The sequence below is a fragment of the Gekko japonicus genome, unplaced genomic scaffold, assembly GCF_001447785.1.
Source record: "Gekko japonicus isolate JY-2015 unplaced genomic scaffold, Gekko_japonicus_V1.1 scaffold1753, whole genome shotgun sequence".
NCBI lineage: Eukaryota > Metazoa > Chordata > Lepidosauria > Squamata > Gekkonidae > Gekko > Gekko japonicus.
Genome location: NW_015164242.1, coordinates 281132 through 300071, shown reverse-complemented (window position 1 = coordinate 300071; position 18940 = coordinate 281132). Strand labels below are relative to the sequence as shown.

Genomic DNA, 18940 nt, shown 5'->3' with positions numbered 1-18940 from the left:
GGGGAATGCCAGAGGGGGGAGATCGAGGGGGGGTGGAGGATACAGGGGAGGAACCAGCAGGATGGGGGGGAACTTACCTTCTCCTACTTCCTCCTCTGCCTCCTGAGTTTGGAGCTCAGTTTGGAGCGCTGCCTACCCCCCCTCGCGAGTATCACGGGTCCACCCCTTGTACTGTATAATCTCTAAACTCCCTTTCCTCCTCTGATTCAAAGCTAAAGGAGCATCCTGCTAGCCAATTCAGTATTCTTGCCTAGGACACAATTCTCTATATCCTGCCAAAGAATCAAACACTTATATTTGGCAAATGCACTTTACTAAATACATCTTGTTCTGATGTATTACAGTTGGTCCTATCTGCATAAAAACCTCAAAAATAGCTTGGCTACTGTTCTTAAAAAAACTTTAAAACACCAGATTGAATGAAAAAGCAAGATTACATTTGAACCTAATTTGAAAAAAAGAAAATTAACAGCACTCTTGCATGTGGTGAGGGGGTGTCTGAACTCTGGCCAGATCTATAAATGCCAAAGAATGGAATGGTAGAATGGAATGCACCAATACTGCATGTGAGAATGCTGCTCTCAATGATCCTTTGCAAACAAAATTGTGAAACTACAGAAACCTTGTACAGCAGGCAGTAAGCTTCTTCTACCTCCTCTCTTTACTAGTTGTGCTAATTTTAAGTTTTTAACAAAGGGAAATATTCCTAAATATGAACACCCCTGATCCTGCAGCTGCACTCTGAAATGGCCCAGTCCATTTTACCATTTTATTCTCCTACATTTATAAGTTCGGCCCCTTTTACAACAAAAATAAACAAGCAGAAAGCTGCAGAAAGACAACTAAAGCCAAAGTAGGAAAACTAACAGGCTGTGAATCAGTTGCTTACAATAACTGGCAATTTCAAGAACCTGAATTGGTTTTGTATCCCTTACAGTTGGGGTCCTTCCACTCAGAACTGCAGAGCCATGTACAGCGGCTTCTTTGTGGCTTCAGCCTTTCTAAAGCCCTGCTTGCAAATCCTGAGCATGAAAACCAACTGCAGTTGTTCAGATCTGCTCCACCTTCCTGCATTCATTGTTTATACATGGCAGCAGATTCACTCGCTAAAGCCTGGCACAGCAGCAGCCAACCCCACAGAAAGATCAAAACTTCTGAACAGCAGACACAGAGGAAATCCACTCTGTTGCTTTCTGCTGGGGCTGGGCCTGCTACTATTCTTTCATCCCGAAGTCCTTCACAGGCCAAAGAGATACTCTGAGGGACATATGATTAAGAACTACCCCGCGTCCCCCTCCCTGTGCCATAACACCAACCCAATTTTGGGGACCCTCCAGATATTTTTACCAGAAAAAAACCCCTACAGGAAGATCACTGTACCTCACCTTGTGTGGCCTATCAAGATTCAGTTGTGAACCAGGAAGTTCCTGACTGCTGTCTTCCCTGCACCTAAGTGAACTTTGGCAAACCAGGATCTTTCAGACTCAATCCCACTTCCACAATATGGAAATACTTGTCTTCGTTTTGAACATATGAAATGGCCTTCGTCAGAGTCACATGGCCGAGTTCAGACTGGCAGTTTGGCCCGATATAGGCAAGTTTCAGAAATGTTCCACTAACGGATTAAAGGGGCCGTTCACACAGGCACATCTGTCTGGCGTTCCCCAGCCGCACTCGTCTCATAACGCTTCCCTCCCGAGTTTAAAAGATACCAGGTGAAAGTGGTATCAAACCCTGGAAAGCGCGATTATCCCGCGTCCATTCCGCTTCCCGGAAGTGTGAACGTGAAAAGCCGTGATCCCGTTGGGATGCATTTATGTGCATGAGTGCACATAACCGGATTACCAGAAAAAGCTGCTTACAGCCACGCCTCCGGGCCAACAGTGTGAACACTCCCTTGTGCCTCCTCCCCGGTATGCTCCCGCATCAGTTGGTGCAGTGTGACCGGGAAAACCCGGAACACTTTGTTCCGGGTCTTTTTTGCCATGACTCCCTCCTGCTTCAAACTGCCAGTATGAACTCAGCCCCCATTGGTCCATCTTGCTCATGAGTGCCTACTTCAACCACAAATGCTTCCTCGGGCTCTTTTATAACAACCACTGCCAAGATCTTGTTCACATGTTATGCTTTGTCAGATTTTTATGGCACTCCGCACACTACAGCCAAGCAAACATACAGCAACCTCTTCCCAAGATTTCTTTTTTTGGGGGGAAATGCTACTGAACAATGTTTAATTTACACTAAGGAGAGATTATGACTGTAGTTTAGGGCTAGGGTTCAAATCCCCCATTCTTTCTGTTGCCATGCAAGCCTATCAATGTGTTTTTATGGAATATGAACTGTGCAAAGGGACTGTATAATATGGAGACCTGAGAATACCTGTTGAGACTGCACACCTGAAAGAGGGACACCTTCCTTTAGTATTGCTGCCACAGTGTGAGCAGTGTCACATTAGAGTCATAAACTCTAACGTTCTCTTTTTCTGACATTTTGCAGGAATTATAGAGATCCAAATTACTAGATCTTGCTTCTAATTATAGAGATCCAAATTACTAGATCTTTATTTCTGAATTTTGTACTGAATGTGCAATTTGCTGCCATTTTCACTCTGATTTATCTATGTGCATTGATAAAACATTGCAAATAAGCAGTCCTTGTTATATAAATTTACATCTAGAGGCTCCCCCGCCGGTGAGTTTTTTTGACTTGGCAACCCTAAAAGCAACTGTGTTAAGTATCTATCTTTATTTCTTAGCTGTGTATAAATGTGTGTGTGGTTGTGTATTGTTTGAATGGTAAATATATTCCCCAGTAAAAAGACATTATATTTAATTGAATACAGTCTCTGTGTCTGTTCTGGTTCTTACAGCAAAGGTGGGACTTCTGTATACATTGGTGTGAACCCTAATTTGCCTATTTCCAATTAATAATCATAACCTCCCCTAGACTAATTAAGAATACAAGGCAATTTGGCTAACATTTCATTAAAGTCATTGTTCAGACTTGAGCCAAGTCACTGTCTCAGACTTAAAATTTCCATCTAGCAAATGAGGGATTAACAACCCATTGCATAACGGTATGGTGAGGAACAACATTGTTTCACTAACAGTGCAAACCTGTGCGTAGCTACTCTGTCTGAAGCCCACTGAAATAAATAGGCTTAGATGATGTAATTCTGCATGGAACTGTGCAGTGGCACCATCTGTTCAAATTCAGCGAAGGAACTGGTACATAAATGATACACACACAAAGGAGATCCAACATACTTGTGTCTTTATTGAATAACACCTGCACAAGTTGCATGTTCCACAAGACAAATTAAGCAGAGGAACTTAATGATAGTAGTTGAATATTTCAAACATTTGTTGACTATATTTAAGATATGGACTGAGCACAACTATCTTATCCAATTAAATCTTAACCAGGAGGCCAACCCATCTGACGACCACCAAGGACATGCAGGTGTAAATGGTAGACAGACTGACCACCGTCTGGCCCTTCATTCACCACCACTCGGTATCCTTTGGTCAGGCCCAATTCAGCAGCACATTTCTTACCCACAATCATTAAATGACCAAGTAGCTGAAAAAGAAAAACACAAACATACACACACGAATATACCAGTGGGAATTGGTCTGTTGCAGAACAAAATAATAACCCAAGACTAAAAGTTTTATTGAAACATATACTTTTGTGGGCTACAGTCAATCTTCAACAGAAAACAGGAAGAGAAAGAAGCTATCTTAACTCATTGGAGCAAACATATAACCTGCATGAGATAGCCAAAACTGAGAAGTGAGACAGAACACACAGTTTTCTCAGCTCTCTCCAGAGCTGATGGAAATGCTCATCAATGAGAAATGTACAAGCACAAGTGAGCAACTTGCACAGCTGATGACAGCTGATGCACCACTTCAATTAAAATTAATACCTTGCCTATGGTGGGATCCAGGCGTTTCAGATCTCATGGAGACTTTGATCTCCAAGACTACAGTTCTTTCAATACCTCCAGGCTCACTACTTGAAGAATGAAGCCTGCAGAAAGTTCCCAGGATGAAAAAGAACAATTTGTGTGAAAATGGGGAAAGTAAGTTTCTTAAAAACTGTGGTGTTACATTTTAGAAGCTGATTTTCCAGAGATGTTTAATTAAAGTCTTTAAAATGCTTGCATACTTTTGCGAACATCATATAATGTACATTATAACAGGGATCTCATATCCCAGTAAACATTAACTGCATTACTTTTAAAATTGGCAACTTGTGTTTTAATACTGCAGATAGAAAAGTGTGTGTTCTGTTATAAATAAATCATTTATTATGTCTATGTAAGATATATGACCTGCCTGTCAAATAAGTATTTTTGTATTAGTGATCCAAACAATTTTTTAAAAATGGATAAGAAGTAGAAGGAAAAAAGCACATCTCCATTTAGGTGCTATTGCCCTCTTCAGTAGAGAACCCCAGAAAGACTAATTTTGTGCTAGCTGATTAAGAGCACTGTTTTTCATTCAACTATGTATCCTCATTTTATACAACCATGCTCCTGATAAATTTTGAAGTGATGTACTGGTTATACAAAATGATCGTTTTTCTCATCATTCAATTCAAAGCAGGAAGGCAATAAGGAAAAAGCTACCAAGAAGGTCCTCATGTGATTATAAATGTGAGTCTTGTAGTTCTATGCAATCTTCATAAAGGGTTTATGTTAAAGTGATATAGTAATTTCAAGATCCATGTAAGGATAATTATTGATACAAGATTAAGATCAGTCATGAGCACATTGTAGTAATCTTACACTGGAACTAATAAGCAAAGTAGTAGTATGCTCACTGCCAACCTCATTGTGACTTAGATTGCAGCTCTGCTTGCAACACTGCAAAATGCAAACTGTCCAAGACTGCTCTATGTACGGTGGCTATATACTTCTTCAACGTAAAGCACCATGTTCCAGTATGGCTAGTGAGACAATAGCAGGATTTATTTAACATCTAACCAATGCTTATCAAATAACAGGTTGTACAAATCCTATTTTTATACTTACAGCTTCATCAGAATCTTCCACTTGAGATATCTGAGCAACAGGCTTTTTGGGAATCACTAGGAAATGGGTTGGAGCTTGTGGAGAAACATCATGGAACGCAAGGCACTGAGGGGAAGAAAAAGTCATTGTTTTCAACAACTGTTCTTGAAACACCAAAAATAAAATACCTATAAAAGTTTTTCAAACAATGTTTTCCGAAGCTTTTAACCCAAGAACTAAAGGAGAACTCCCTGCATAAATAGTTCCCTGCAGTCCTTGAAATAGGTCTGAAATTTTCTCAGAAGCCAATGTCTTTTGAAATCTGGCTAGCAACTAGAGCATAGCACTGTCCTTTGGAGCTATAATGCCTTCAAAGATGGAGGTCCCATTCAGCAGTCATGGTCAACAGCCATTAAGGGATCTTTCCTCCATAGTTCAATCTCATTTTAAAACAATCCAAGCTACTGGCCATCACCATATCCTGTGGCACTGAGTGCCATGTTAATGATGCCTTATGTGCCAAATAATTTTTTTCTCTATCCTGAGTCTATTGCCAATCAATTTTTTCATGGGCTCGTCCTCTGCCATCCTTTATAACACAGGTTCAGATTCAAAATACTTGCATCACAGAACAATGCACCAAATGTACACACTCAACAAGGAGCCACAGACAATTTCATGTATACCCAGTGAATACACACAAAGATTTTTACATTCACACTTTCTGCATTTAGGTGTGTATTTAAATATGCAATCAATGTAAAACAGGGGTCCCCCACCATTTTTGAGCCTACGGGCACCTTTGCAAATCTGACATGGCATGGTATTTGGTGGGCACTTGGTGGGCACCAGGAAAGGTGATGGCGGGTGCCACGGCGCCCAGAGGCACCATGTTGAGGACCCTTGGTCTACAGTTACTTCCCCAAAGTTTGAGAACTCCAGTAATACTGGAGTGAAAGTGAAAGTAAGACCGCTTGATCGCGAGAAAATTTGCCTAAAGAAACTGGAAATAAATGAATTAGCTTATCATACTCTAAGTACAATACAAAACACAAATGTGTACCCTTAAAAATGGATTCAGTAACAAACCAAAACTATACATTTCAACTTTTAATAAGAACAAAATTAGCAACATAATTATGATGACCTTCCATTAATCTTCCAAAAATATCTCAAGCTAGGGATCCAATTGCTGGTTCTCAGACTAGGTTATTTATTCCCTGACCGAGCTATTTCTATCTCTTCAGATCTTAGAAGATAAGCAGGATCAGCCCCAGTTAGTACTTGGATGCAAGACCACCAAGGGTTGCTACGCAGAGGCAGGCAATGGCAAACTTTCTCTGTTCATCTCCTGTCTAGAAAGCCCCCATGGGGTAGCCACAAATCAGCTGCAGCTTGATGGCACTTTCCATCATCAAGGATCCAATTTCTAGTTTCTCATACTAGGTTATTTATTACTATTGCAGCTGGCAGAGAGAAGGTGTTCCTTACTCTACTGATGGCAATCAATCAAAACTTCACAATTTACTGTGATGAAATGAAAAGCATTCACACTTGTCTAGCACAGCAAACATATCCTACCAAGTGCAATAAGCACATGATTAATTCATAAAAATCTAAAAGAGCACTCTTCAGAACAAATTCTCCACTTCATTCAGTCCATGTTTTTGTATTTGGCAAGACCAAATATACAATACAGATCAGAAGTAGTGCTTACAAAAAATAAATAGGCTTAAGAAACCATTTTTCACTCAGAGGAATAAGTGATCACTAGGTGCTGAGTACCAAAATCCAACTGGTCACAGTTCTATTCAGCTTTTTAAATACATTACATATTATGGCTTGGTTTTGTCCCTCAAGGATTAGGTTTAAGAGCCATTTCAGCCCAATTGTTTTATATATTTAAGAGAACCCAAATCTTGAGGAAAAACCAACACATGTTCAGTTTGTGCTTTAGCAGGTTTTGGAATCTGCACTAGCACCTTAACTTTTTCAAAAGGTTAAGTATACTAGAAGTTACTGATCAGATGGATTTTTGTGTATTTCTTCATAGAAAAAAATAGTTACATGAACTCACAGAAGAAAGCCAGAAGCTAATATGGGCATATATAAGCATGAACATGGTTACATATCAAACACTTGGGAAGAAAACTGAAATTTTCATCTTCCCTATCAGGATACTGTTTGAGTTTTAGCAGTTTTCAAGCAGTGTTCCCTGGAAACACTACACACTCCTTGGGAAATCAGCATTCCTTAGTGAGTAGATTACTGATGGATACAACCTGCCCCCAAAGCAGCTCCCCTGCCATTACTCTTTCTATTCTGCAATGCAGTTGTAGGAGAGCACAGGCCATCTTCTGGAGTGGCAACAACCACACACGTGTTGTGTAATTTCTACGGACCTCTTCCCAGGCTAAAGCAGTCTTATGCAGAGGGCATGTAGAACTTCCTCATACATCACCTTCTATGAGTACAAAGGGTTTCCAAGGCCAGCTCCAATGTTTTTAGGTATTCAGGCTGGATACAGTACCCTTTTTAGCTCTACTTATATTTTTACCCGTCATGTCACATCTCAATAAACAAAAAGCAAGCAAATTACAAAATGTGTTTTGCCCTACAACTACCTCAAAAAGAAAGGAACTGAATTTTGTTTCAAATAGTTGTTTTATATTGATTACACTACTCCTGAGCTTTCAGAACCTAATAAAGTCTTTAAGCTTATTTGTGGTCTCACAGGATTGCCATAAATCAGTTGCAATTTGATAGCACTTTCTGCCACCTCAAGAAAATGCTTCTTTCCACGTGTATGTTTGCCACTTGGTGACTTCAACATGTATGCTCAGAGAGAGGTCACAGCTGAATGGTAGGATTTCAGTCCCTGGCACTTGCAGTTCAAAGGGTAGGTGGGCCAGCAACAATGTCCATTATGGACTACATGGCTCATGAAAATACTGTGATGAAAATGTACTAGTTAACAGCAGTCTCTTATCAGACCAGCCAGCTTGATGCTGTTAAGCCAGTTGTCCTTCATGAGCCATGTAGTGGCACCTTTAAGACCAACGAAGTTTTATTCATGGTGTGAGCTTCCATGTGCGCATGGATACATTGAAATGGAAGTTACCAGTCCATATACATAACAACTTCATTATGTTACATGCTAATTTGCTGTTCACCCTCTGTCTTTATGTATGGACTGATAACTTCCATTTCAATGTGCCTGAGGAAGTGTGCATGCACATGAAAGCTCACACCCTGAATAAAACTTTGTTGGTCTTAAAGGTGCCACTGGACTCAAACTTTGTTCCACTGCTTCAGACCAACACGGCTACCCAATGTGAAGCTGTTAAGCCTAAACATGGTATGAAATTCCAAAGAACAGAACATTTCCTGAACATTTCAGCACAGCAGCTTCTCTTCATGACATCAGACTGAACCCTTAGCTACCAAGAAATGCTTCTTTCAAACCTCTTTATTTAGCTTGTGGGGGGGGGGGCACCGGTTTTAAACAAATACCTTTAGGCTGAGGGTAAGACAAACCAATGGACGGGAGAGCCGTCAACTCTGGCCGCTTAGCCATAACGGAACCTGAGAAAGGGTGTCTCTGACGTGGGGGAGCGCTCTTGCCTTCAGGGTTCCCTCCAAACTGAGTTAGTGTGAGGTAGCTCACAGTTTTTTAGCCTTAAGGCTCACACATTTTTGTCCTAGCTCAGGAAGGATGGCTCCAGAAGCAAAGTAATTTATGCCGAAGCCAAATCGTTCGCTCACGTCTTTAATGCCAGTAACTCACAAAGTAGAATTTTCGCTCACAAGACTCCACAGCTTAGAGGAAGCACCGCTTGCCTTCCTATCCGGCCAGAGGACATCGGTGCCAACAGAATGCCGAAGTAGCCCGACCTTCGGCTCCTCCCAGCACTGCAGGGCTCTTCTCCAGCCAGCCCGCGATTGCTGTCCTGCGCAAAGCGCTCCCTTGGTTCACTCCCCTCCCAGTCCCCTTCCTCCTCACCCGATCATCCTCGAAGATTATCTTGGCCGGGATCTCTTTGCGGATGATTTTCCCGAATATGGTATCTCCGCCGGGCCGGGCCACCTGCGCTTTACTGATCTCGTCGGCCATCTCTCCGCCCGACGAACCCCGCCTGCGCGCCCTGCGTTTTGTCGCTTGACTTGCGCACTACACCCCGCCTCTCCACGCTCCGCCAATAGCCACGTTCCCGGGTCTAAAAAGTGACCCGCCCCTTCTCTGCGAATGCGCCCCGCTAACATAACTGACCTAAATATACCATAGCGGGATTGATGTATTTCCTTGCCCATCATTCTCTTCTCGCCTTTCCCTCCAGTCTCCCAATCAACCAAGAGTAGGCGTGGAGGTTGCTTGCTCTCTTTAAGCCTGGTATGCAAACGGCGGCGGCAGTGTCCAACGGTAGGAAGATCGCAAGAGTCCAGCAAGCAGTAAAAAATAAACTGTCGGCTACAATTCAGTGCCCACTGGTGCATACAAGCAAACTACAATCGTTTGATCCTTTTTTGCCCTAGCGTAGGAAGGATGGCCGTTGGGCGGACTAGTTTATTAAAAACCCCTCGTAATCCAGGTTTTCCCTTTGAAAAGACCGAGTTTGAACGAACTACTGAGTTTGTGTTGGGGGAAGGGAAACTGCCGTCAGACCGCACCAACGATAGTTCACGTTTTCTACAACATCTCGACCAGCTGTCATTTCACCGGTCTAATAAGCCACGGCGTCAAAAAGAATGAACACATCCGGTCTCTTGCCAAAGGACCTGTCGCTCTATCGCTTTCTCAGCTCGCTTCCAGCTTCTTTTTCCAGCATTCTGGTCGGTCTGTAAATCTTTTGCTCTCTATGGTTAGCTCTACGGAGGCCGAAGATGAGCAACTTGCTGGTTTGGTCTTTTTTTTTTAATTATCAAGAGGAGTTCTGCTATTGGGTCGCGTGGAACAAGTGGCGCGCGCAGTGGGCGTGGTCTCATCTCTCGTGGCGCTAGTGCGTCTGTTTCAAGGGGAGTCGCTGCGGCGATGGGGAGTCGAGAGGTCAGTGGTGGTTGTGCGCTTGCGCAATAGTGCATGGCATCGCAGGGGGAGGTAGAAGAAGAAACGTTAGATTTAGAGCTAGTGAGGGGTTAGGTAGTATTCAGGACAGAAATGTGGAATAATCTTTAGAATGTGTTTTGGTTGGAGCCAGATGTATTTATGGGAGGTGGTAGAACATAGAAGAGTCGGACTCGACTGTGCGACTGAACAACAACAGAACATAGTAGAATTGAGTCGAGAGGTCAGTGGTGGTTGTGCGCTTGCGCAATAGTGCATGGCATCGCAGGGGGAGGTAGAAGCAGCAACGTTAGATTTAGAGCTAGTGAGGGGTTAGGTAGTATTCAGGACAGAAATGTGGAATAATCTTTAGAATGTGTTTTGGTTGGTGCCAGTTGTATTTATGGGAGGTGGCAGAACATAGTAGAATCTCCTTTGTGAACAGCCACAGCCCAGAATCAAGGTTTCAGCCCTGAAGGCAGAACTAAGCCCCCTTGAATTCAGTGAGGTCTGGAGGCTTAATGAGATTGGTGTGTTACTATGGTGTTGGGCTGGTTTCTGGGAGGCCTGAGTTCAAATGCTGACCCTCCCTTAAAGCCTTCTAGGTTACCTTCAGCCGGTTGCTCTCAGATTTGACAGAATCACATACACCGGTCTCTGCTCCTTGGAGGAAGGTCAAAAGAAATATGTTAGCACATGTGGTTTCTTTTTCAATAGTGACTTTTTAGTATAACTTGTGCTATCAGATTAATTTGGTGTAAGGGTTACAGTGTGTGCAGGGCACCTGGTGGTGGGCATATTACAGGGGGAAGGTCAAAAGAAATATGTTAGCACATGTGGTTTCTTTTTAAATAGTGACTTTTTAGTATAACTTGTGCTATCAGATTAATTTGATGTGAGTAAGGGTTACAGTGTGTGTAGGGCACTTGTGTGCAGGTGGTGGGCATATTATACTTTGTCATTGCAGCACTGCCCCCTGACTACACTGCTGTCGTTATGGTTGTTACTTCTTTAAGCATAAGTATTACAAATTTGTGTGTGTGTGTTGGGGGGGGGGGTTGTATCATTAGCTTATATCATAAAACAAATCTGTGGAAGGTGACCTGAAAGTGGATAAAGGAAAAGTTTAGTGTTGTGTGATATTCTGAATTCCAAGTGACTGAAACATTTGCAGTCATGGTAGTCTGGTGCTCGCTAAAGAAATTTATTTTCCTGCCTTTCCTTTCTGCTTAATTAAAAGAACTATAACCTAAACATTTACAGGCTTTTATTATCTTCTGGCTCTAAATCAGGCAAGATTAAGTGTGGGTTATTATAATGCACTTGTAAGACAACAGCTAGCTGTTATAGGGTTGCAAAATAAAAATATGTGTGTGTGTGTTGGGGGGGGGGGTTGTATCATTAGCTTATATCATAAAACAAATCTGTGGAAGGTAACCTGAAAGTGGATAAAGGAAAAGTTTAATGTTGTGTGATATTCAAGTGCTGCTGCCATTGACTACCCTTGTTAGTGAGGGGTTATAGTGACGTGTATGCTGCCTATTGAGGAGAGAGATGTTATGTTGACACTTTGTTTTGGTAATGTGTGCACAAAATTTTGATCAGAGGAGATCTGTCTGTCACACTTGTATCCAATCCTTTCTCCTGGAAGCTATCTGTACGGTTCTCCTTTGTGCCATGTTAGCTTTACAATAACCGTATGAGGTAGATTAGTCCAGGAGAGTAACTGGCCTGAGCTTCATGCGGGTTGGTGATATAAATCTTGGTCTCTCTACTCCTAGTCCAGTATTCTAGCCAGTACATCAGACTGATTACTACTTGATCAACTGGAATTTAAATATATAGAGTGCTGGGTTTGGGCCTTAGAAATGTATGTTTTTGGTTCAGCCACATATTCCTCAGATGTTCTTTGACAAGTCACTGTCAGTCTAAGTTCTTTATCTTTAATATAGGAACAAGTTTTTTGTGAGTTTGGTCAAGATCTGTAATATTGGGATTAGTAAAATGCAAGGGCAATTCTTTCTTTAATTTCTTTAATGCTGTGTTGCGTTTCTAGGTCTTGAAGCTTTTCAAATTGTTGCACAGGACAAGACAAAAAGTTTTCAAAAATGATCCAAGAGCCCTAGAAGGTAAAGATTCTTAGATTTGCCACATCTTTGCTCTTTTCCCCAAACTTTAACAAGCCCCAATGCAACTGTAGCCATGTGAGATTCACCAGGATATTTCTTCCCTACCAATTGGAGATGTGCTGGTAATACTGGATGGAGAGCAACCATTTTGAGATTTCTGCAAAGGACACCTGTTCAAATACAGGAAATAAGATGGAGAAACATATCAAATTTGAATACCCACTAGGAATATTAATCATTGCTACTCCGTTAGGTTCAAGGTACAAAGCACATAGATAAGTCATTGCTTTGCTAAGGAATTTGGAGTGTGAGGCTCAAACTTTTAAATAGGTCTCCAGATCCAAATCTAGTACTCTAGCCAAATACTGGCTTTCTGCTGTGAAATTATCCACAGTTCAATCTTCTTGGTAATATTTTTATGAAATGTTTGTGCAGCAGAAGTGTGTGTGTGTGGTGGAAATGCTGTTTTCTCTGACTTAGCCTTTCCCTTCCCTAGCACCTTGCAACTTACTGATTTAATATGAATACTGTTTTAAACTGACTTAGTCCATGTTGTACATTGTAATGTCTGGAACTACACTGTAACACCAGTTGTAACACCAGTCTCCATCCTGGGTGTGCCTAAGATATATTTGTTGTTTTCCAACTTGGCTTTCTTCATAACTGTTTTTAGTTACATTATGCAGTTTCATCACATATTGAAAATGATGTTTAACATTAAGCCTGAAGAACTGATAGCTGGAAGACCATCAGTTTTTTAAAAACAAACCATGTACAGGGAAACCAGCTTTATAGTGTGTTACCCCACTCCTTAGCATGTGTGTGTGTGGCTCTGCCATTTGAATTGGGTTTTTTTTTCCCCCAGTAAACAGGTAAGTGATTCAAATAATCCATCATAAAGGTTTTCCATCTCTTTACAAACTTTACTGAACCTGCTAAGGGCAAAATAAAGAAAAGTAACCTCTTTTCTCTCTCACATTCTCCAGCTGCAAGACTTAAGATAAATGAAGAATTCAAAAATAATAAAGATGAGACTTCTTCTGAAAAAATAGCTGAGGTATTCCTCCTATGAATCTCTTTCTACCACAAGGCACATCTGCACTGTGTTGGTTTAACTATCATAGCTCCACTCTCCCCTTTTCCCCAAGGCAGTGAAGAATTTCAATGGAAGAATTTTGAGAACCCTTGTAAAACTTGCCCTGTGAGAGGGTAACCACAGCAATCAAACTGATTCAAGCCAGTTTCAAGCCTTTAGCGTAGATGTGGCCTGAGAACATGAATATTATGCCTCTTTGCCAAGAAGACCAATGCCTTAAAAAGCTGAAATTTAGGACACACACTTTGGTCTTAAAGGTGTCACTGGACTCAGACTTTTTTTCACTGTGGTGGTGGTTTTTGACTCTGCTGGTAGGAGGAAGAGATTAATGCATGGTGGCATTCCTATCTGACCCAGTTATCCATCTGTAGAAGTGGTAGGCTCTGTTTGATAGTGGCAACATTGGTTTGTCTTCGGAAGCTCTCCTTGGCAGCAGCCCTGTGGGTGCAAAAATCTCAAAGGACTTTATTTGCAGTCCCTTGTAAAGGGTATCCTCGTCTGTTAAGCAGCACTTCTGCCCTCTTCAGCCCATTGCTTAATGTCTCTTGCTTAGGAACATAAGAAGAGGCCTCCTGGATCAGACCAGTTGTCCATTTAGTCCAGCATCCTGTCTCACACAGTGGCCAGCCAGTTCCTCTGGATGGCCACCAACAGGGCACAGAATGGGTATGACATGGAAACTGACTAGATCATAGTGGAAACTGACTTGTACAACTATGATGATCCCTGGCCTTTATAGAAGTTACTGGCCTGGGAAAGATAAATGGATTGAAACTTAAGTGCTAACTAGCTAGAGGATGGGTTGTTAGTTAGTAGAGTAGTATGGTTTGTTAGGATAGATTAGGTTTACTAAGGTTAGCAGCACTAAGAGAATTGTGAACTGCCACTAGTAGCACCACACTAGGCTATACCACCCGTCAGTCAGCTATTAGTTAGTCTGAGGCTCAGAGTAGCGAAGACCATTTATAGCTGATAATGACGGGGCCCAGGGGGAATATGAGTACTCCTGGGGAGGGAAAGTACAGCAGTGGAGCCAGGCAGGAAGGGAAGGGGGCAGAGAAATAGAGAAGCTCGGCCACCTTCCAGCCTGTGCCCCATCCCAAAGGTGGTAGGCAGTAGGGCTAGGATTAAAAACCCCACTCCGACATTGGTGCTGTGCAATGCCAGGTCCATAAATAATAAGACCTCCATCGTTCGTGACTTCTTGCTGGAGCAGGATGCAGATTCGGGGGGGGGGGTGGCTCTGTTCATCTGGGAGGTTTACTCCTTCAGGACGCTCCTGTCGCCGAGGCTCACAGGCATCGAGTGTGCCAGCTTTGTATGGGAAGCCAGGGAGAATTTGGCTGTCTGGCTGGTGTACCGACTGCCCAACACATCAACGGATAGCCTGTCATCCCTGGTGGAGACTGTGTCAGGCTGGGTGTTGGAGCACCCTAGACTGATAGTCCTGGGTGACTTCAGTGTTCATGCTGACGAGCCTTGGCCCGTGCCCCTCTTGGCTAATTAAAGCTGGCTGCAAGGGGTTTCGAGGTGCCCTTAGGGATATTACAGTTTCAAAGTGATTTATTTCTTGACTACACTCATGAATTAAACACTGATGGAACCTGAACTGTTCTGTTTTGCCACCTGTACAGATAAAATAAATAAGCATCTTGTTAATTCCTTTCAGAAAATCTTGTCCATTCAGTGGGTTTTTTCTTTGCAAACTGCTTAACATAGATGTCTGCCAAGTCTCTGAAAGAAGAGAGCTTAAGTAGGATGACAGACATTTTTGAAGAATCTTAAGGGGAATAGAATAAAGCCAAATCTTTCTGTTCAGTAAGTTTAATGTAAAATTATACAAGTAATTGCATATGCATACATGATTTAACTTAAACTATCTTTCTCTGAACAGATATTTGGAGAAGCTGACTATTTAGAAGCAATCATTGTATTTATTTGTAAGCTCTCTCCCATCCTCACGTATGCGATCACAAATAGCTGTGACAGACGAAAAGAAACTCATAAATATGTTTTTGAGGATCATGGCTTTGTTTTAGGCTATATATGAAGGTTTTGAAAGTTGCCAATTTTTTCACATTTGTGGTAGTTATTTCATAGTTAGAAGTCCCAACATCTCTCCCGAATGTGCACATTTTTCATGGCAAAATGAAACTGCTGCAATGCAGAACTTTAAATAGCCAGGTTCTGTGTCCCTGTGAGTAATGGTATATTTTTATTGCTGTTCTTAGTGTTTAGCACGTTTTCAAATAGGTAACTTTGGGAAGGGTACAAGTAATGCATTGTATCTTTAGAATGACACATTATTTGCCTGTTTTCTACAACTTACTTTCCTGATAGTTAAGCACAGGTGGGAACCCACAATATCTGATGGTGGGAGAGGGATCTCATTTCACCATTCCCTGTCTGCCACTCTGCCTACCCGAGAAGTGCCTGTAGCCTCTCCTCCTCCTGTCTCTCCACCTGTGTACTTACTGACCCGTTTTTGTGTTCTCCTCCCCCATCTTCAGCTTTTCCTTGTTACCTTTCTTCCTCCTCCTCGTCTCCAGCTCTATCTTCCCTCCATCATAGCTAACTGAGTCAATCCTCAACAGTGTTGGTTGCTGGTTGCCTAGCATTCCTCAAAAGAGCAGTTGAGACTCACAACATAGTGTCATGAGATCTCAGTGGCACACTTCTCAGACATTGCTTCTGTGATGCTTGGGTTTTTCTAACCCAAATATATTTCATCGTTTCATTTCACATTTTTTGTAAACCACGGGCTTCACCAGAGTTTGCAGAACAACCCCCCCCCAAATCTGTCCTTGGCCCCACTGAGGATTTTTTGATCCATACTGTATAACTCAGTTCAGAATTCGATATAATGATGAGTTATTTGTAAAGTTTTATGCACAAACATCTTGATAAAAATGTGTTGCCTTGTAAAACTATTGCCTTTTTCATTAATACACATAAAAAGATAATAAAATGCACTCAAAGAAATGTCAATTGTATATCACAGAGGACTGGACCTAACCATCAGTGGTAGATGTAGAGTTTCCCCATTCCCCCCCCCCGAAGGATGATTCACTAATGTAATTAAACTTGTGTGGACAAAAGGCTTATAAATTGGGCTACGTTGAAGAAGGGAAAAGTAGGCAAAAAGTCTGTTCACTTTCTGCTGCTCCAGGAATAATCTTTTGTGAGGTCAAAGAAGACTTCCAGGGAAGAGGAAAATGGGGAAAACCTGCATGCATTCTGGTAATGTGGTTGAATTCAGACCACTGTCATTACATTTGTTGTGTCCGCTGACCGCCACCAGAGGCCAGCGCACACTCCTGAGCTTGAGTCCGAGACAACAATGGGGACTAGGATCTTAGTCCCTCCACAGGGGACCCAAGGGGACCGTGGCGGGAGATTTAAACCCGCCAATGGGATCCAGGGGTGTGTCCCCTGGTTGTGTATATAGTTGGCCTGCCGGCCAGTGTCTGTGTCTTTTGTTGTGTACCAGTAAAGTTGTGCTGATCACGTCATGCGTCTAACCCACTACACTTCAATGGCGACGAGGATGGGATCCCGCTGAGCAACCCAGCCGGGCTATCGGGCTCGGAGAGGGAAGACTATGCACACGACCCGCGCTCAAGCGATAGATGAGCACCGAGGGTGAACAAGCCGCTTCCCTGCCGCAGCAGCAACCGAGCAGCACAATGGCCGTTGCTCCAGGATCAGGGCTGGTACCGCCATTCGATACAGCCCGTCCACAGCAATGGGGAGCTTGGATCACCGGCCTGAAGCAAGTCCTGATCTTCTACCAGGTGACGGATGAGGCCAGGAAGAAGGGGCTTCTACTCGGGTCGTGCGGACCCGCCATAGTAGACCTAGCCCAGCATCTTCTCTCCCCCAAAACGTTCGATGCCTCCACCTTCGAGGAGATAGTCGCAGTCCAGAACCATTACGCGCCGAAGCCGTCGGAGATGACCTGCCACGTGGTATTCCAGCATCGGAGCCAGCTAGGCCGTGAGACAGCCGCAGAGTTTCTCGCCGAGCTCCGCCGCCTAGCTGCTGATTGTAAGTTAGGGAAATACTTGGACATGGCGCTGAGGGACCGGTTCGTCGCTGGTCTGCGGGAGGAAAAGCTGAGGCGACGCATCATGGAGGGGGAGAAAGTTACCATCACGTCGGCCATTGCTACCGCCTCCGCATGGGAACGGTCCCACCCAGCCACCTTCACCGCACATCAAGCCAGCACCGGGCCTGCAGACACCCTCGGCGAGGATGTCCACTGCACTCAAGCTCCGTGTTGCGCCCCAGCAGCGAACACAAGCTCCGGTCGCCAGCAGCCCAGTCTGGGTGTGCCGCTTCTACTCGGGTCGTGCGGACCCGCCATAGTAGACCTAGCCCAGCATCTTCTCTCCCCCAAAACGTTCGATGCCTCCACCTTCGAGGAGATAGTCGCAGTCCAGAACCATTACGCGCCGAAGCCGTCGGAGATGACCTGCCACGTGGTATTCCAGCATCGGAGCCAGCTAGGCCGTGAGACAGCCGCAGAGTTTCTCGCCGAGCTCCGCCGCCTAGCTGCTGATTGTAAGTTCGGGGAATACTTGGACATGGCGCTGAGGGACCGATTCGTCGCTGGTCTGCGGGAGGAAAAGCTGAGGCGACGCATCATGGAGGGGGAGAAAGTTACCATCACGTCGGCCATTGCTACCGCCTCCGCATGGGAACGGTCCCACCCAGCCACCTCCACCGCCCATCAAGCCAGCACCGGGCCTACAGACACCCTCGGCGAGGACGTCCACTGCACTCAAGCTCCGTGTCGCGCCCCAGCAGCGAACACAAGCTCCGGTTGCCAGCAACCCAGCCCAGTCCGGGTGTGCCAGCTGCGGGGATCCGCTTGCCCACACCGTGGAACAGGTACTACAACTCCCCGGGAAGTTGCCCACCCCTAAATTCATGGCAACTGTAACGATCGAAGGGTCCCCCTGCCGCATGGAGGTAGACTCCGGTTCGGCGGCCTCCATCATTTCGGAGGCCACGCTCAAACAGCTTCGCCACACATGGGCTGCCCGACACCATCGTCTCAGACAACAGGACGGCCTTTACGTCCGAGGAATTTCAGAAGTTCCTCTACAGCAACCTGATACAGCACATCAGGTCGGCGCCATTCCACCGAGCGACCAACGGTCAAGCAGAGCGCATGGTCCGGACAGCGAAGGAAGCGCTGAGCCGGCTGGAAGACGGGGAATGGGAATGCCGCATCGCCTGGTTCCTCCTGACCCAGCACACAACACCCAACCCGGTAAGCAGGCGATGCCCAGCGGAGCTGCTGATGGGCCGGAAGCCGACGATCCTCTTGGACCGATTGCACCTGGACTGGGCCCCCGACCAAAGGAACTCCGCCGAGCAGAGGGAAGCAGCACGCGGGTTCTTCCCAGAGGACCCAGTCTTCGCCAGAAACTTCGGCCGGGGTCCGGAGTGGATCGCGGGTCGCGTCATCCGTGCCCTGGGCACAGTCATGTACGAGGTGTCCACGGAGTGTGGACAGGTCTGGCGGCATATCGACCAGCTCCGGCGGCGAATGCTACCCGAACTCCCGACAGAAGTGGACCCAAGGCATCGGGCGGAACCGGGGGGGCCACCAGAGGACACCCCACAGGACTTGCCAGCAGAAGAGC

At 44.4% G+C, this 18940-nt stretch overlaps 2 protein-coding genes across 2 annotated transcripts in view; one reads left to right on the top strand and one right to left on the bottom strand.

Annotated features, from left to right (window-relative positions):
• Positions 1 to 3256: 3256 nt before the first annotated feature.
• On the bottom strand, positions 3257 to 9261 carry HINT1 (histidine triad nucleotide binding protein 1). Its single transcript, XM_015408616.1, has 3 exons — positions 9024 to 9261; positions 5042 to 5146; positions 3257 to 3582 (listed from the first exon to the last, which is right to left on the bottom strand). The coding sequence occupies exons 1-3, from the start codon at positions 9132 to 9134 to the stop codon at positions 3418 to 3420; spliced, it is 381 nt and encodes a 126-aa protein (XP_015264102.1). The 5' UTR covers positions 9135 to 9261; the 3' UTR covers positions 3257 to 3417.
• A 741-nt stretch (positions 9262 to 10002) lies between these two features.
• LYRM7 (LYR motif containing 7) overlaps positions 10003 to 18940 on the top strand; it is a 13310-nt gene continuing 4372 nt past the window's right edge. The window contains exons 1-3 of the mRNA XM_015408617.1: positions 10003 to 10064; positions 12118 to 12190; positions 13177 to 13247. Coding sequence (XP_015264103.1) covers positions 10050 to 10064; positions 12118 to 12190; positions 13177 to 13247 — 159 coding nt within the window. The 5' untranslated portion in view covers positions 10003 to 10049. The remainder of the gene's footprint in view (positions 10065 to 12117; positions 12191 to 13176; positions 13248 to 18940) is intronic.

Coding starts and splice junctions, on each gene's coding strand:
- HINT1 (XM_015408616.1), bottom strand. CDS start 9,134: ATGGCCGACGAGATCAGTAAAGCGCAGGTGGCCCGGCCCGGCGGAGAT. Junction 5,147..9,023: donor TAATCTTCGAGGATGATCGG/GTGAGGAGGAAG, acceptor TCTTCCCCTCAG/TGCCTTGCGTTCCATGATGT. Junction 3,583..5,041: donor TGGAAGATTCTGATGAAGCT/GTAAGTATAAAA, acceptor TTTCTTTTTCAG/CTACTTGGTCATTTAATGAT.